The sequence below is a fragment of the Aptenodytes patagonicus genome, chromosome 7 (assembly GCF_965638725.1).
Source record: "Aptenodytes patagonicus chromosome 7, bAptPat1.pri.cur, whole genome shotgun sequence".
In the NCBI taxonomy this organism is placed as follows: domain Eukaryota; kingdom Metazoa; phylum Chordata; class Aves; order Sphenisciformes; family Spheniscidae; genus Aptenodytes; species Aptenodytes patagonicus.
The window spans coordinates 19,866,707-19,883,258 of NC_134955.1; the positions used below are offsets into that span (position 1 = coordinate 19,866,707).

The 16,552-nt window shown below is 37.9% G+C and overlaps 1 protein-coding gene across 7 annotated transcripts in view; it reads right to left on the bottom strand.

The window, feature by feature from the left end:
* Positions 1-6,984: 6,984 nt before the first annotated feature.
* Positions 6,985-16,552, bottom strand: part of AP2A2 (adaptor related protein complex 2 subunit alpha 2) — a 57,009-nt gene continuing 47,441 nt past the window's right edge. For 2 of the 7 annotated variants that reach the window (XM_076344235.1, XM_076344234.1), the window contains exons 15-23: positions 15,096-15,259; positions 13,283-13,360; positions 12,294-12,376; positions 10,832-10,921; positions 9,882-10,005; positions 8,977-9,093; positions 8,700-8,769; positions 7,934-8,068; positions 6,985-7,136 (exon numbers count right to left, since the gene is read on the bottom strand). In XM_076344235.1, the coding sequence (XP_076200350.1) occupies positions 7,059-7,136; positions 7,934-8,068; positions 8,700-8,769; positions 8,977-9,093; positions 9,882-10,005; positions 10,832-10,921; positions 12,294-12,376; positions 13,283-13,360; positions 15,096-15,259 (939 nt within the window). In that variant the 3' untranslated portion in view covers positions 6,985-7,058. Of the gene's footprint in view, positions 7,137-7,933; positions 8,069-8,699; positions 8,770-8,976; positions 9,094-9,881; positions 10,006-10,726; positions 10,922-12,293; positions 12,377-13,282; positions 13,361-15,095; positions 15,260-16,552 lie in introns of those variants that run through there. The other 5 variants (XM_076344237.1, XM_076344236.1, XM_076344233.1 and 2 more) reach the window with 3 other exon arrangements.

Genomic DNA, 16,552 nt, shown 5'->3' on the forward strand with positions numbered 1-16,552 from the left:
TCCTTGCAGTTAACAGGCAGTACCTCCCACTATTTCATGAGTTCAGAAAGTTGCAAACAAGCTCTTCTACTTTCTCTGCACATTTTTAGCCCTGAACTGAGCAATTCTGGTACTTTTCAGTCTTGAAGAATATTAACAATACCTTTCAGTCCAGAAAAAAAAAGTTAAATACTGGCCTAGCTCCTAGCTCTTCATTTATGAGATACAGGTATAGTACCTTAGTCTAGCGTCCAGTTATTAGTTGCCTTATTTTTCCAGTGACAAATTCCTACTACAGTATTAACTGAGCCTTCCCCGCAACAATGTTCAGGTTTCATCCATAACCTTTCTTTAAGCAGGGAACCTGAATGTGCTCAAAAGAGCATTGTACAGGAGCAGTGTGAGGGGTGCATAAATTGCCTTCATAGTATTCAACATCTTTGCTCTCCTTAATATAAACTTCAAACACAATCTTTAAACTCGTTGGAAAAACCTGTGTTTCCAGTCAGCTTTTTGCTTCCTAAAGTGCTTAGTGTCTTGCTTCAAGTCAGGAGAAAATGCAAGATCAATACATATAATCATTACCTGCTATGTAGCATTACATGTTCTATCTAGTAAGGAAAGACAGACTTTGGGCAGGCATTTAAGTTGTAAACTTCTGGCTGCCTATAAATAAATAAATCCTTAAAATGAGTAAATTAAGCATTTTTCAACTAAGTAAACCCTATTACAAAGTCTGTGAACCAGAAATAATTCCACCAGAATTAGCCAGCTGGTTGTTTTATTTGCATCTTTGTGTTCTCATCAGTGGATTAGAGTTTTCCTGCTGGACTGAATTTGCACTATATTCTTAACAGGAATTTTTTGCTCATTTGTATTTTCTTAGTTACCCTGAAGGACAACTATCTCATGCATCTTCAGTGCCTAGTTTAAAACCTCCTCTTGCTGTGTTACTCACTTGTGACTTGTTAATTGTCTCATGCAATAGGAATGGTTTTGCATAAAACCAAGTATGGAGGCTTTTGGCATCCAGCAAAGGTCACTTGAGAAGGCTAAGATAAATTTCTGCTATAATTTTTTCTTTTTACATTTGACAGAGCGTTGTAGAGAACTTGAATATGAAGAAAAAATAACTTACAAAGGCTGTTCTACAAATGTCACTTTAAGCCGATGTGAAGGATCATGTCCATCTTCAACAAAGTAAGGATAGTTGAGAGATTATATAGTACTAAAGTTGTTTCTTTTTCTTATTTGGCCATCTGTAAGTAGTGATATTTGTTAACTACCACTCCTTTATAATTCAGGGAGAAAAATGTGGTTGGCATCCACCCAGCAATATAATGTTGCAGTATAAGACAGCTAACTAGAAACAACGCTAATAAGGTCATTTAGAACATAGGTATTTACAATTTAAACAAGGAATGTTGCCTCCCTTTTTTTTTTTTAAAATAACAACCAAGACATCAATGCTGCAGTTTTTGGGGGCTTTTTTGTTGTTGTCTTGTTTGGTTTTTTTTAAGATGGAAAAGGTCAGTTAGACTACAAATACCTGTTTTCAAATAGCCAAGACAGCAAAATAAGAAATTTATCTCACCTAAATACATAATGTCACTTCAGTTGTCTCAATGTTCTCATAGTATAACTAAAAAATATCCCTGAATTACAAGTGTGCTGTCTCAGTCTGTGCAGTTCTGCTTGCTCATTAGGAGACTATTCAGACAGGGAATCAAGGCTTCAATAAAACTAAACTCACTGCAGCAGAACTTACAGAGTTCACAGTTATTTGGGGAAAAAATTAAAATTGTATATTCCCAGCAATCCAAGAAAATACAATGTTCAAGAATAGGAAAGGAATGAAGGGTTTTGCTTTTGCAATAACTAATTTAAATTAATCCTGAAGCTAAAAGCTATCCCCTTCAAAGTGAATTCAGGTGCCCCCCAGCATTTTGAAAACTGAGTGATTGATTTTGTATCTTAAGAGTTTTCAAAAGGGCTGTGAAGCCTGGAAAAAGGTTTTTAGTTATTAAGGTTCATCACAATCACTAAGAAAGTTGTGGTTAAAAAACAGTTTTGCTTTAATTGAAACCAAGCAGACTTTTCTCCCCTTTACAGAGATTTTCACAAAAATATTTCTTCCTGTAACTCTCGTTCCCATAGCTGAATTCTAGCCTACATTTATACAACTTCTCACTGACAAAAAAAAAAAAAAAAAAAAAAAAAAAAGGTAAGAGCAAGTCCAGCAGCACAGTTAGCTGAACATGGTCAGAAAAGCAAATGTAACAGAACAACAGTACTATCAGAAGAGAATCTAAATCTCACCTGCTTATTCAAGCTATCACTTCACCAACCTGTGCTTTATTCTTGTTAATTCAGCAAGATATGTGCAGGTCTACTACTAGCTTGTTAACTGACCTCACAACCCAGAACTGACCTTATACAGTCATCAACTTAGATTCTGGTGCTAATACTTCAGAGGAAGAAAGGGATTTTCCTTCCTCCATGAACTGTGCAAAAGGAACATGCACAATTTAGCATCTTTGTTAACAGATCAGACCAGAGACCTTTTGCAAACTGTAAGTAGTCCAGTGCACAGCTTTAAAAAAATTCAATAGTTATTTTATGATTTTCAGAAGTGCAAAAGGAGAATGGGGAAATCAAATCCTATTAGTTTTCCAGTGAGGTCCGAGACCTAATAGCTATAAGCTCTTTGAAAATTCAGTCTTAAAAAGGAAGGCAGAAGCTCAGTACACCTGAACTTCAGTAGTCATCATGAGAACTTAAAACAGAATCAATTGCTGCACTGTTTGTAGTTCTGCAGTTGACAGAACTGTTAAACTTTAAGGGTTGTGCTCTTTCCTCTTAATGTTCCACCATAAGAAAAAAAAATAATGTTCAAATACTTGAAAAGCTGTAAGCCTAAAATGCTGTATACAAATCCTAAATGATCCTCCCTCTCTTCCAAACAGGTTGAATGTTGAGAAGATGATGGTCAACACAGTATGCAGCTGCTGTAGGCCACTTCAACTTCTTAAAAAGGAATTTCAACTACCATGCCAAGACCCAGACAACCCTGGAAAAAGGCTTATTACAGAAGTGATTGTATTTAGTGGCTGTGTTTGTAACTTTGACAGTTGCATACACTAGCCAGACGTCCAGATGGCCTCAGATACCTTTTTTTTTTTTTTTTTTTTTTTTTAGTTAAACACTGATCACAATTTAATACTTCCACAGTGACTGCTCATTGCTGGGAGTTCTCTTGCATTGATTATACAGGATAGCCTTGCAGTGAGGCTTCCTGAGCAGCTACCTGGAGTGTCAATGAAGTTCACTGATAAATTATTCCTGATCAGGAGGGGGGTGTGGGGGGAAAGAACAGGCAGGGCGGGGTTTGGGAGGGAAGATCATGTCAGAGATTGTCTGGCCTTGCTCAGGGTGATATTTAACCAGAGGCTAAAAACTGGCCTATGCACTGTGCAATAACCAAAATTTGACTTTCAAATAAAGTAGAAGGAATTGAATTTGCTAACTTACTTCTCGTTATTTGACCAATTATTTTAACTGAAAATAGTCTGTTAGGTTCACTACAGTTGAACTAATAGCCTATTACTTCACTGGGAGAAGAGACAACTGAGGTGACCTGCTCCCTTTCCTTTGAAAGTGGACACAGCACTCGTGCTTGTCATCCATAGACAGCTGCGGTCAGAAAGCAAGGTGCTACATGAACCAACAGCTAATTGTGAGGTTTCTACTCACACTCTTAATGTGGTGGGACATTTCTAGAAACATCATTAACACAGACATGTAGTGGCTTTTGGACAAAGCAGAAATTTGCAGGGCATTTCTCTCCAAGAAATCAAAAGACTGTATGTGTTTAACAGGACACAGGTAGTTCACTCTCAAGCGGTTTCTACTTGCTGCTAGTAGAGAGTATTCTTTACTACTTTGCAATTCATTTAAGAAAAAGTTGTATGAATGTACAAAAGCTCGTAGTGCCCAGGTATTTTTTTTCTTTTAGCAAGTTTTAGAGAAGTACTAAGAATCTGAAGCATACATTTAAAGCTTGAGTGAGGTTATTTAGCAGTTCAGATACTCTTTTCTTTACAGTGACATCAACTTTTTTTTACAAGTCCTGCCTGTGTGTAATACAGGTGTGTGCTTCATAGGCTCAACAATACCCCACTGTTACACCAGTTTACTGCAGCATGTACTGTTAATACACTTACTGTTGTTAAACACTATAGGAAGAAAGATTTTACATCAAGTTCTTTTCTTTACAGCAGAGTATTTGTAACATGTGACCAAACACACCAAGAAAAAAGCCATAAACTCACTGGGGGAGCAGAGATATGCAGGCCAGGTAAGACTCAATTGAACACAGCCCCCCAGTAGTTTGCAGAAAAGAATTTACCATTACACATCAATTTTTGTTCCATAACAATCATTCCATGCAAATATTCTTTACACTTCCATGCCCCCAGACAAAAAAGGACAGTTTGATTACTGTTCTAATCATTTATTTAATCTTAATACGTTCTTCTGATGAATATAGTCTAATATATAGTCTTCTATATGAAAATTCTCCACTTAATTTGACAGAACTTTTGTTTTATACAAATAAGACAATCACCATAAATGTTACATACTGGAGTGTAGGTCAAGAATGAACATATGCTACCTGTTTCGCTATTCAGTTATTTTCACATGTCAATGCCTGAAAATACTGTACTTGAAAACAATAACACTGTTTACTGCAGAAATTACTTTGTCTGCTTGACAAGATACATCACTTTGGTAAGTTAACCATCATTCACAAAAAAAAAAAATCAAGTATTTGTCCTTAACTTGTTCACTTTTCTGCTCATGGCTTCATTGAGCTGACATTTAATACAAAGTGTGAACAGTCATAAGCTTAACACAGTCACCACTGAAAAGACACTTTTCCCTTACCCCCCTCCTTCCCACATTTTTAATGCATATTTTAGCACAGCTTGAACCAAAGCAAAGTGAACTAAAGTAGTGCAGTGTCTCAAGGTGTCCTTTAATAAGGGCACAGAACTTTTTCAGGGGGACAGATATACAACAGGATTTGGAAAAAATGAAATAGAAGCTCCTCCCCTATCTTTGCTAAGACTCCCTGTAGCTCAGCACATCAGATTTTTAACGTAGCAGCCAACAGCATGGTTAAGATAACAGGACTAATAAAGAGACATATGGCATCCAAAGGACAAAACATACGATAGTCCATTAGTATTTTGCCAACTGCCCAACCTGACTGCAGGAACTGCTCATGATTTTCAAAGAAAGTGTTTGTGATCAAAGAGTCTTGGTTAGCTACCTGAAAGGCCATAAAAAGGCCAATTGTTTAAGAGAACTTTTGCAGAAAGACCAGGTCTATAGCCAAGTTTTCAGTTATAACTTCCATAGTTACCACCCATTTCTGGAAAAACAAAACATCTCCCAAAATCCACACACCACAGTCAAACCTTTGTTCCTCATTTTTCACTTGCACTCAAGTACAGTCAGGGGCCTTCAACCAAACCAAATTATAATCACCCAGTTCCATCATTTAACTCAAAGCACTGAAGAAAAAAGCAAGGCACACTCAATCATGTAGAATCCTGTCCCCTGCTGTGCACTGGGCAGCATGACAGGAGCCTCATTTAAATGTATTTTCAATGTCATCGCTATCACTCAAAACCTTTATTTCATGGGCATACTTGGCTATATGTGTTATGAGACACCAGTCCCAGGCTTCCTTTAAATAACCTTGAGGAAATCTTGATCTGAGGTTCACTTCTCATGTCAGCAGCAGCTGACTTTGTTCATCGTGACCTGTAGTACTCGCTGACAACTGCCCGCAGTTTCTAACTGCACTACCTCACCTGCTCTGTTTTAGCAGCCTTTGTTGCATCTCAAGGCTTGAAGAGTGTGAGCCAAAGTTGCGTCCACTTACTTCTGCAGAGAGTTTGCTAATGTGGAATAAGCTAAAGGCTTTTGTTGTAAAAATCACTATAAAAGCTGAACATTTTTGGGCCTTCTACTCTCAGTCTCAACACAAGTCTTCTACAACACATTGGATATTTTTACCACCACTGACAGACAGGAAACTGTTCAGATATCAGTTATTCAACCTCTCGAGTTTTAACATTACTGTACACTTGGGAAAAAATATTGTTTAAAATTACATTTTCATCTAAAAGAGTGCATGCCTTACAGCCTTTCAAAGGCCCATTTCTTCCCACTTCTTTTATACAATACCAGACTCTGCAGTTAGTTATATCACATCATTAGGACTATTACTTGCTAAGTCTGATGGGAAACAGAAACACAGAACAGAATATTTAACTTCAGTTTGACTAACAGTGGACAAGCATTTCACCACCTACCAGAGAAGCTCACCTCATTATTTGAAATAAGCAGAAGGATTAAGAATAGCTTTTGTGTTCAATCCACTTTCCAAAGATCAGAAAACATTAAGATGTAAAGGATTACAAGATTAATACTTTAAGATTCTGGTCCTGTGGCATTTTTCAAATACAAAGATTGGTGACACTCAACATAAATGTTCACTTGAATCAGATTCAAATGCATCTTGGAATCTGCCCTTCCATCCAGTACAAGACTTGCGGCAATGTTCAACTTTACAAAGTTTTGACTCTACATTAACATCTGAATTAACCTTACTGAGCAGCATTACATTGGTTTCTTTCAACTCAGAGCAGAGGGAGTACCTGTTAAAGGCACTAAAGCAGAATGTTATTAGCCATTTCCAGTTGAAATCCTTGGTTACCACATCTAAATCAATTTCCCTTTAACAAGTTTAAAAGCCTGACCTCTGCAAAAAAAAGGAGCACAAGACAGCCCTCTCACCCTTTGTGTAACGCACTAAAAGCCATTTTTAATTTAAGAAGTCACTTCCCTGTACTGTATTTTTTATTGCAAACAAGGGCCAAGTCCTATTAAGGCAGGGAGCTGGTATTGGTTAACACTGCAGTACTCAGACAGTGATGTACAAGACATTTATTTGCAGTATGATGACAGTGATATAAGTGGAAAAACCAAAACTGGCATGGTTAATATTAAAACTGTTCTGACAGCAATTCACATAATCTCTGAGATACAGCTTCTTTACTTGTTCGTAGTGTGAGCCTATACATCTGAAAAAGAACATAAAATATTATTTACTTTTTAAACACAGTTTGGCAGTAAATGAATGCACAGTCAACTAGTGAAAGCTACCGGTTACCTCTTACTTGTTTTGTTAGATTTGGTAGGAAAGATACCTCAAGTTAAAATATTCAGAGGCAGCCAGCCACAGCTTTTTCAAACCATAGGCTGGAGTACATCTTCAAGCCCTTGCTGAGAGTTACCATTGTTCTAATATTTTTAGGCTTTAACAGCAAGGTGTTGTCCAAAATTTTTCTTTAAGAGGAGTAAACGTTGTGGAAAAGTCTAAAGACTCTCTACCACCACTTCTTCAGAAAACAGGAGACTTACCACCCAAAACTTATTTTTAGTCCTCAGATAACTTTGATAAAACCTCTATCAAAATGCTTGAGGAAAAAATATTCTTAACATTGTGTCATTTGCTTATGTTTTCTCTTTTAGCCAATCATTCTTTTATTAGTTTAAAATGGCAAAGGGAATTATACTTAATCTTGTCCAAGGTGCACAAAACAGAAACATTAAATGTTTCCAACCTTCAAGAGAAGAAGGACAGTCTGGAATAATACAATGATCTCTTCCAACAGGAAAGAGAATTGCTATGAAGCAGCAGCTTACCAAACTGGGCCAGGACCAGCTGCTACAATTTCATTTCTTGTTGGGAGTCTGCCGTCACAATTAGCTATTGCAATAGTGATTTTAAATAAATACCTTAAGGAGTTTCAGATATACACAGATATTTAGTTCAAACAAGAACCTGTATTTGAGCTGTGGATACTTAAACGGATACCTGTGCCTGGAGGTTGGGTTCAAGGCGCAGCAAGCATCCAATCTGAGTAGTTTTTGTATGTATGATACCAGCACCAACAAAGTTAGCAGGATTGGGATCTACCTCCTCAAGTAGGGCTGATCCAAAGCCAATTATCTATGAAAGAAACACAGAAGATTTAGACGTGGGGACAGCAGGACACCAATACCAAGTCTACCCAAGCACAGCCACCACCAACTAGCAAAACAAGTAGGAGACTAATTTTTATTTGAAGTGTTCAAGACATTCAAGAATTATCCAATACCAATTTTATTACAACAAATTTTTGAAGTGACAGAGTGACCCTGATAATGAGCTGTTCCAAAAAAAAAAAAAAAAAGGTTCTTCTCAAAAACAACTGAGAAACAAGTTGAATTCAACATCTCTCTCCTGTTTTTGATAAAGCCTTTCCTGTCTTACACTAGTCACTTCTGTTTCGCCTAAGGCAGCCAGTTCTACAAAAAGTCACTTGTTTTCTTTTCTAACTAGTAACTCTAGTGTATATATAGCTTGAAGTATCTTCCAATTCAGTTTTAAGCACTGAAGTGATTTTTTCTTAAGTAGCTTCAAGTTTCCAGCCGCTATTGAAGACTATATCTAATTCAAGCCACACTGCCAAGAGCCTGCTACACAACATGGACTTACACTTTAACAGGATGATCCAATTGCCATATAAACCAAGATGAACAAAGTTCACTTATACCACTACCCTTACACTACGAATTAAAAATACCACCCCACCACCCACCTTTGCTTTTGTGATCTCTGCATCCATCGGGTGTTTTGCTTTAAAGATACTCTGTACTTCTTGTTTCGGACTGCAAGACAAGGCAAGATGAATACATAGTATAACACGTGTATTATGTACAGCATTGTTCAATAGCAACTAATTATATGGCGAGAGTTTATAACTCACAGGATTAAGTATGGGATGGGGTACTGCACCAGCTATATTCACAATATACGCTTTCTCTTCCCTTGACCCACCATAAGAGCCCCAAGCCCAAGTACAGACAAAGCCTTACTTGCTCAGTTGCTTCCAACGCTGAAAAAAGTCTTGAGAAGACATCTCTGTTGGCTGGAAAAATTTATTCAATGTGATGGGTAATTTTACCGAAAGATTTTGAAATGTTCCACCATACCTGCATATGGAATAGAAAGAACACGGTGTATGCAGCAGTGTCAGCAGTCTTTCAGCCTAAATCAACCAAGCAATTGAGGATGAACACTAAGGTGCACTTGTTTATGATTAAAATCCATCAACAGCAGATAATGCTATTTCTAAGATAAATTTATTTAACAGTGGATTAAAACTGTCTTTGCTCTGCTTAGATGGCACAAGAAAGTGAGTTGGCAGAACTTCTTAATAAGGATCTCTCAGTTTCAACATAGGTTGTTATCCTTCTAGATAGCACCCAAAGGAGTGAAAATATATCCCTGTGAAAACATACCAGTAAGAACCAGTTTAGACTAGAATAACAGAATGTAGCCCAGAAATTCCAAAAGGCTGATATTCAGTGGACAGAACAAGATTCTATTTTTGGCTGCATGCATTTCCAGTCCAAGTTGTTTGCAGAAGTGTTCTTGGTTTCCCGAAGGGAGAAGTTACTGTGTATATTCCTGTCAAGATTTCTTAGGCAAACAGGAAGACTGTTGTTTTATATGGATAGCGGAAAGAGAAGTCATGGAGACATTTTATATCAGTAGCTGCTTCTTGTTTTTTTTGTTTTTTTTTTTTTTTTAAAACCACATTGTTCCAAGTGGATTCCCTACCTCCCCTAGTAGCTCAAAGCTTAGTTAGATCAATTTTTCAAGTAAGTCATCTACCCAAGACAGCTTTATGTGTCCATATTCTACACTTCAGTCAGAGGACCAGGACAAATTTAACATCTTTCATCTAATTCACTAACATTTGAATCCTGTGTTTTACCTGAATTGGATGTTCAGGATTGGAGCTTCCATAAAGTCTGACACACATTCAATGTTCACAACCTGTTGAACCTGTGCACCTCCATCCACTGTAGGGTCAACAGGTTTTGTCTGAAGATTCAGGCATAAGAAGTGGTTAAGGAAACTGATGAATTGATAACTTTAAAAAAATAGCAAATCCTCCAATAAGCCACATGAGGAATTAGCATCGTGTCCGCTCATTCTCTATAGGCTATTGAATAGTCAAAGCTCAATTCTTGTACAGCAAAGTTTTTGGTGGGGGTGTTTTGTGTTTTTTTTTTTTTTCTCTTCATACTGACACACCTAGAAGCAATAACCCCCACAATTCTCAGTTATTTGGATATTCTTGAAGAAAGATGCCCTCAAAAAAGTATGAAGACACTGACTTTACAATAAAAAGCACTGGACTATCTCATTTTGATGTGAACATTACAGTGATGCTTTGAGTCAAACAAGGTTGATTACATAGTTTCCCAGAAATCCTAAATTTGCAATACCAAGCATTAAGGACAAACTGTAAATTAAGAGCTTATTTTAAAGTATCATCATCTTTGTGTACATGTATTCTTCTACCTCCATCTCAAGTCTGAGGTTATGTGCTAATGCGGGACTTGAAGGACACATCTATACGCCTGCTACTTTGTGCAGTGGAGAAAGCTACAGAGTTACATTATGTATTTATTCAGCCTATTTTCTCCTTATTTCAACAGTAAAATTTGTGTCTGTAACCAGAGTTTTAAGGAGAGAATCTTCCATCTCTGCTCAAGACTTGTTCTTTCTACAAGAACTTTAGAAAGTTATCAGCAAGTTTCTCATTTCTTCATGCTCAAGGACACCATGCCTTGATCCAGCAGCTTTATTATAGTTTTGTGTGGCATAAAACACAAAATCCAAATAAGAACAGACACATGCTACTGCGTTTAAGGATATTTGACTGTAGGTCATCTGAGCAGATTACTGTTGGAGTAAAATTCAAGAACTGTGTTGATGTCTTATTACCATAGAATATGAACATACGTCCTAGAAAGACAAGAATAAAAGACATCAGAATTTTTAGGTACATCACGTGTAATCATATTGAACTACTTGTGCTTCAAGTATCTAATACCCTGTCTTTCTACCTTTCATTAAAACAACAAAGCATAATTTCAGTGGTTTATCTTACCAAGATATTCACAGTTCAAAATGAAATAACAGATTACAACAAACCATCAGACCTCTCCCACAGGAGCTGTCACACAGGCAGTTAAACAATCAGTGGAAGTCTTTCAGTTGCTGGAGAACATTACTTTTTATGTAAAGAAGCTATTATGGTACCAAAAATGATGCAGAAGGGGAGAAGCAAGCAATCCTAGTGCCGGCCTGTGTTTGATTCCCAGCTCCTTCCTAGATGTTTTCAGTATCTTGTGCATTAATGTGTTATGACAGACATGTCTGAAATGTATTGTGTATTATATTATTACAATAAGCTATACTGTAAGATACAAAAATTGAGGAGAATGGTCCTTTATACCCCTGGCTGTACCAGCCTTACAACTAGGCAGCAAAGGCTGGACCTTACAGTACCACTTAACACTCCCATTTCATCCCAGCTACCAAAACAACCAAAAAGTTTAAGAAAACAAGAACCCACACAGAAGCCAGGATCTTCACTGTTTGTGTGTCCCTAAGACAGGTTAGGCCTGAAATCACGCTTCCCTCTTAAGTAGCTGTCCTGGTTTCAGCAGGGATAGAGTTAATTTCCTTCCTAGTAGCTGGTACAGTGCTGTGTTTTGGATTTAGGGTGAGAACAATGTTGATAACACACCGATGTTTTAGTTGTTGCTAGGTAGTGTTTACACTAGTCAAGGACTTTTCAGCTTCCCGTGCTCTACTGACTGAACAGGCTGGAGGTGCACAAGAAGCTGGGGGGGGGCACAGCCAGGACAGCTGACCGAAACTGGCCAAAGGGATATTCCATACCATGTGACGTCATGCTCAGTATATAAAGCTGGGGGAAGAAGAAGGAAGGGGGGGACGTTTGGAGTGATGGCGTTTGTCTTCCCAAGTAACCGTTACGCGTGATGGAGCCCTGCTTTCCTGGAGATGGCTGAACACCTGTCTGCCCATGGGAAGTAGTGAATGAATTCCTTGTTTTGCTTTGCTTGCGTGTGTGGCTTTTGCTTTACCTATTAAACTGCCTTTATCTCAACCCATGAGTTTTCTCACTTTTACCCTTCCGATTCTCTCCCCCATCCCACCGGGGGGGAGTGAGCGAGCGGCTGCGTGGTGCTTAGTTGCCGGCTGAGGTTAAACCACGACAGTAGCTGAAAAGTCAGTCCTATCCGCAATATCGTGCTGGCATTGGGGTTGATAATGCAGACAGCTAACCACTTCGCCCGAAAGATCTTACCCAGGTTCTGTCGAAATTCAGATTTCAATCCAATTTGTAGCAACTGATTTTCAAATAAGACTCCATTATTTTTACACACAAACCTAGGGGAAGAGAGGGGAAACATGTTTTAAATTGAGCCACATTAAACAATATTTAGAACCACAAAATTCAGGGTTTACACAGAGGATGAAGATTGTGGTTAACCTAGAGTGCATCAGTCTGTGAGAGAGGCCTTTGCAGAAAACTGCAGAGTTAGAAAAGACAATTTAACAACCAAAACCACCACTTGTAGGACACTAGAAGAACTGAAATTTTTATTTGATAGGATATCTGAGAAACTACGAAGGAAGCCACAATATGCTATATACACACACACGCTGTCTATAAAGGACCAGGCAACAGACTAGGATTTTTCTTATTCATATTCTTGACAACTTCTGAAACTCATTAGGTTGGTGCAGAATTGAAAAGTTTGAAGCTTTGACTGTTTAAACCTGAAAGAAAAAAGAATCCCTTGTTTTATCAGTTCTGTGTCACATAAGTCAACTGAGAGCTGTATTTTTTTTTCCATTTTGAGAAAAGAAGCCCATTCTGCAGTGATTTCAGTCCCTTCTGTCACCCTTCACTTAAAAGTAGAAGAGGTGGTCAGCAAACATCAGCCTTTTGCATACAAGGCACTTAAAACATACTCCCAAATATCAGTACTTTTGACAGTTTACTCTTTTGTGTCTTTCCTTTATTTGTGAATAGTTGCAAAACTTAATATACAACTGGCATTGCCTCATTTTTAGAGCAGCGTATGATAGCACTGACTCATAAAGGCAACTCTAACCTGCGTATTCATGAGCCTGTCATAAAATTCACAGCATCTACAGAGATGTTCTAGTCACAAGTCTGACAGTACGTTTCTCTAGTTTTGCTGGTATTAAGTTAATGCACAATATAGGTTTGCTTTATAACTATATTCTGGAAGTTGCCCAGCCTTGCAAGGTTTTAGTATTGCTTACTTGTGAAAAAGCTCATCAGCATCATGCACAGTATCAGCTGGTTCCTCAGAAACTACCTCAGATGAAGCCAGGTCAGGGCTAGTTCAGGCAGCACAAAGGAAGAAAGGCAGTAGCGACAGAGATAGCAGGAGTTAGTAAAGACAGCTTAGTGCTTCGTTATTTCTTTTACCTCCTTCCTCAAAAATGGCACTGCTGAGTTTAATGCATGAAAAATTTATTAGCTGCCCTAGCTCAGTACACCTAGAAAGGTTTTAGGCATTAGGCAATGTTGTCCCCCACTTTTCTCCCCCACCCCACCCCTCCCTGATTGTTAGGAACCAGCAATTCTTCCCGAAGACAGGAGACAGCTGAAGGTGTTCACAGTAGCTTAAATTTGTACCTCTTAAAGAACCAAGTCCTTTTAGGTGTTTAATTGTGACAGCAAAGAAGTTTTAGTTCAAAACCATAAATGTAGATATTTATTAATTACTACAAATGTGTGCTTTGAAGCAGAGGCCTCATCAACCTTACTGGCACTTCTAACTACAGCTGCACAATCAGTTCTTAAAAACACGCAAGTATTAAGTGTAGGCAAGAATATACAGGCACACAGAGAATGACTTACCCAAGTAACAGATTAGAAACAAAAGTGACAACAGCACTAAAAAGAGGCAGGAAACTGTAAAAGGCAACTTCTCAGTATCATTAGAGAAGCATTTCATCATCTACAGACAGACCAAGAGGTTGGGCAATGCTACACTTTCTTCTGCACAAAGAGAAAACTCTTTTTAGGTAACTTTTGCTTATGAAGCTACTAGTATTGGTTTCTTTATTTTTTTCCTCTTCTGAAAAAAACCCTCTAACAAGCTTGTGTAGTTTCTTAAAGTCTTGGTATTGTGTAGCATGATAAACATCACTTATTGCCTTCCAAGAGAAACACCGGATCAAGTCTTAATCACTGCAAACTTGCAACAATGCATTGCCTAGTACAAAATTTTGATGAAAGTCTCAAAGATCCAGGCAGATTAGTTTCACTAATTATGTCTTTTATATTAAGATGCAGTGCAAATTTGTCATGACATCACTCAAAATTTGGTCCTTGACAGTAGTAACACGTTCTTTGGCCAGTAAGACGACAGATTTTTTAAAGACATTCTGTGATCTTATACTATTTATTTCCAAAATTTTAGTCAAATAACATTTAAGTGTAGCCACATTGGCTTTTAATATTAAAGGGATTAATAACACACTGCACCTGGTAATGTAATTAGGAAGATACTTGTATCAAATCCCCTTAAAAAAAAAGCAAAGCACTTGTTTTTTTCCCCTTTTCACACCTGTTTGTCATACAGTAGCAGAACAATTTAAGTATATCTTGAAATTCTGAGAATCAGTATCTCTGGATATAATCCATCTCACTGTTCCAGTATCAGGTTGCCATAAGTAGAGAGACAAGAATACTTTATGGAAATAAGATAAGAATAAACATATTCATATCAGGCCAGATAACCCCTAAATTCAGCATGAATTGAGAAGCACAAGCAGCCTAGTTTAACAGAGAAGCAAAACCAGCATGAAAACTAGGCAATACTGTGTAGCTAATATCCTCAGGTTGATTACTGCAAACTCAGTTTTTTCAATGAGCAGAGGTATTCAATAAAGATAGCACATCCAGCATAGAGTTCAAGAACACCTCTCTTGCTGCACAACTACCACCCAGGAATGCATTCAGTAAGCTGGAACAAAACCAAGAGTTATTGTGTGTATTTTTTTCTCTAAGCCTGTTTTAACAGGCAAATTCTTCTTCAGATTCCTTACAGGGTGACTTAATTACCTCGCAAAGTTGTCATCAGAACCAGGAGCAAGAGGTGCAACCGCAGAAGCTGAATCTGAAAATACATCCACCAGCAGGCTACCACTAGAGGACGGTGGGGGAGCTGAATTGGTGAGAGGGGCAGCACCCAGACCCAACAGATCCGCAGATGGAGAAGGTGTAGACTAGGGAAGACAAGACACTTCGGTGTTACGCTACAGCAAAACTAAAACAAAGCTGTTTCTTTTACATAGACAACTAAGCTATGGCAAAGTGCCTCTCCCCACCCCAAATCAAGCTTTGAAGGGATGTAGGAGGCTTCACAAATGCAGTTATCACCTTGCATTTCAACTTAAGGTCATTTACAGATGTGGTTTTCTTTTTTTCCTTTGAAGAGAGTTATGTGCATTTAACTGTTAAATAAAAAAAGAATTCTTCTGTCTAGAATCTGATTCTGCAGAAGAAAGACGACAGTGTTTTTCCCCTCTTTCTTCTCCCCTCTTAGTTTCAAGGAAAATTAAGTACTGTAGGGATAAAATTTAAATGTGTTGCTTTTCTTTCATGAAGAATCCAGCAAGAAAGGCAGTGGCTTTTACATGAACCTAAATTAAAACATCACAGCATCTTTAAAATTGATTATCAGTTTAGTCGTGGGTTTTTGAAGCTTGGCAAACCTTAGAAACAATGTAAAACCTAACCAGCAAAAACACAGAGCCTGTAGCTAGTTCAAGCTGCAGACACTAAAGGTAGAGGCAAGACCTTTAATTTTTTTTTCTCCTCAAATATAACAAATCAAGTACCCAGGACAGAATCATGCAACAGAGGCCACATGTGTGTGCACCCAAGTCACATGCAAGAGCAAAGCATAGACTGTTAAACAAAATATTCATGTATTAGACATTAGCAGCCCACAATATGCCAGATACGCTGAAGATGAGTCATGAGATGCATTTGGATTGAGTCTGAAATTTTGTTTTTGTAAGCCAACTCAAAGTTATCATATACTCCAAAGACTGCAATTGATGCAGTATAATGAAAAATTTTCAGAAGCCAATTGGTAAGAAACTACTCAAAACAAACAATTGGAACTCCAATTTGGAACATATTCTTGGCATCTAAGCCAGGGTCACACCGAAGCCACTAATGAAGGCAACATAGCGGGAGTTTCTTACACGGCTGCAACCCATAAAGTGAAGCTCATAAAGCATAATGCAATTTTAACTGCCAGTCACCTCAGTCAATTTGGCATGCAAAGAAAATTTGGCAACTTTTCTGCTGGAAAGGTATTTCTGGCTGTTCAAAGATGTTGCACTTGGAACACCTACTCTTACATACTGCAGTGACTAAGAGTTAAAAGATTTTGCTTTAACAAACTAAGCAGAGAGTGTGCTACAGTATTTCATCCTCTTAGGTAATCTACTACTACATCTCAAATGTAATTACAAGTTATGCTAGTCATTAAAACCAGAAACAAGTAT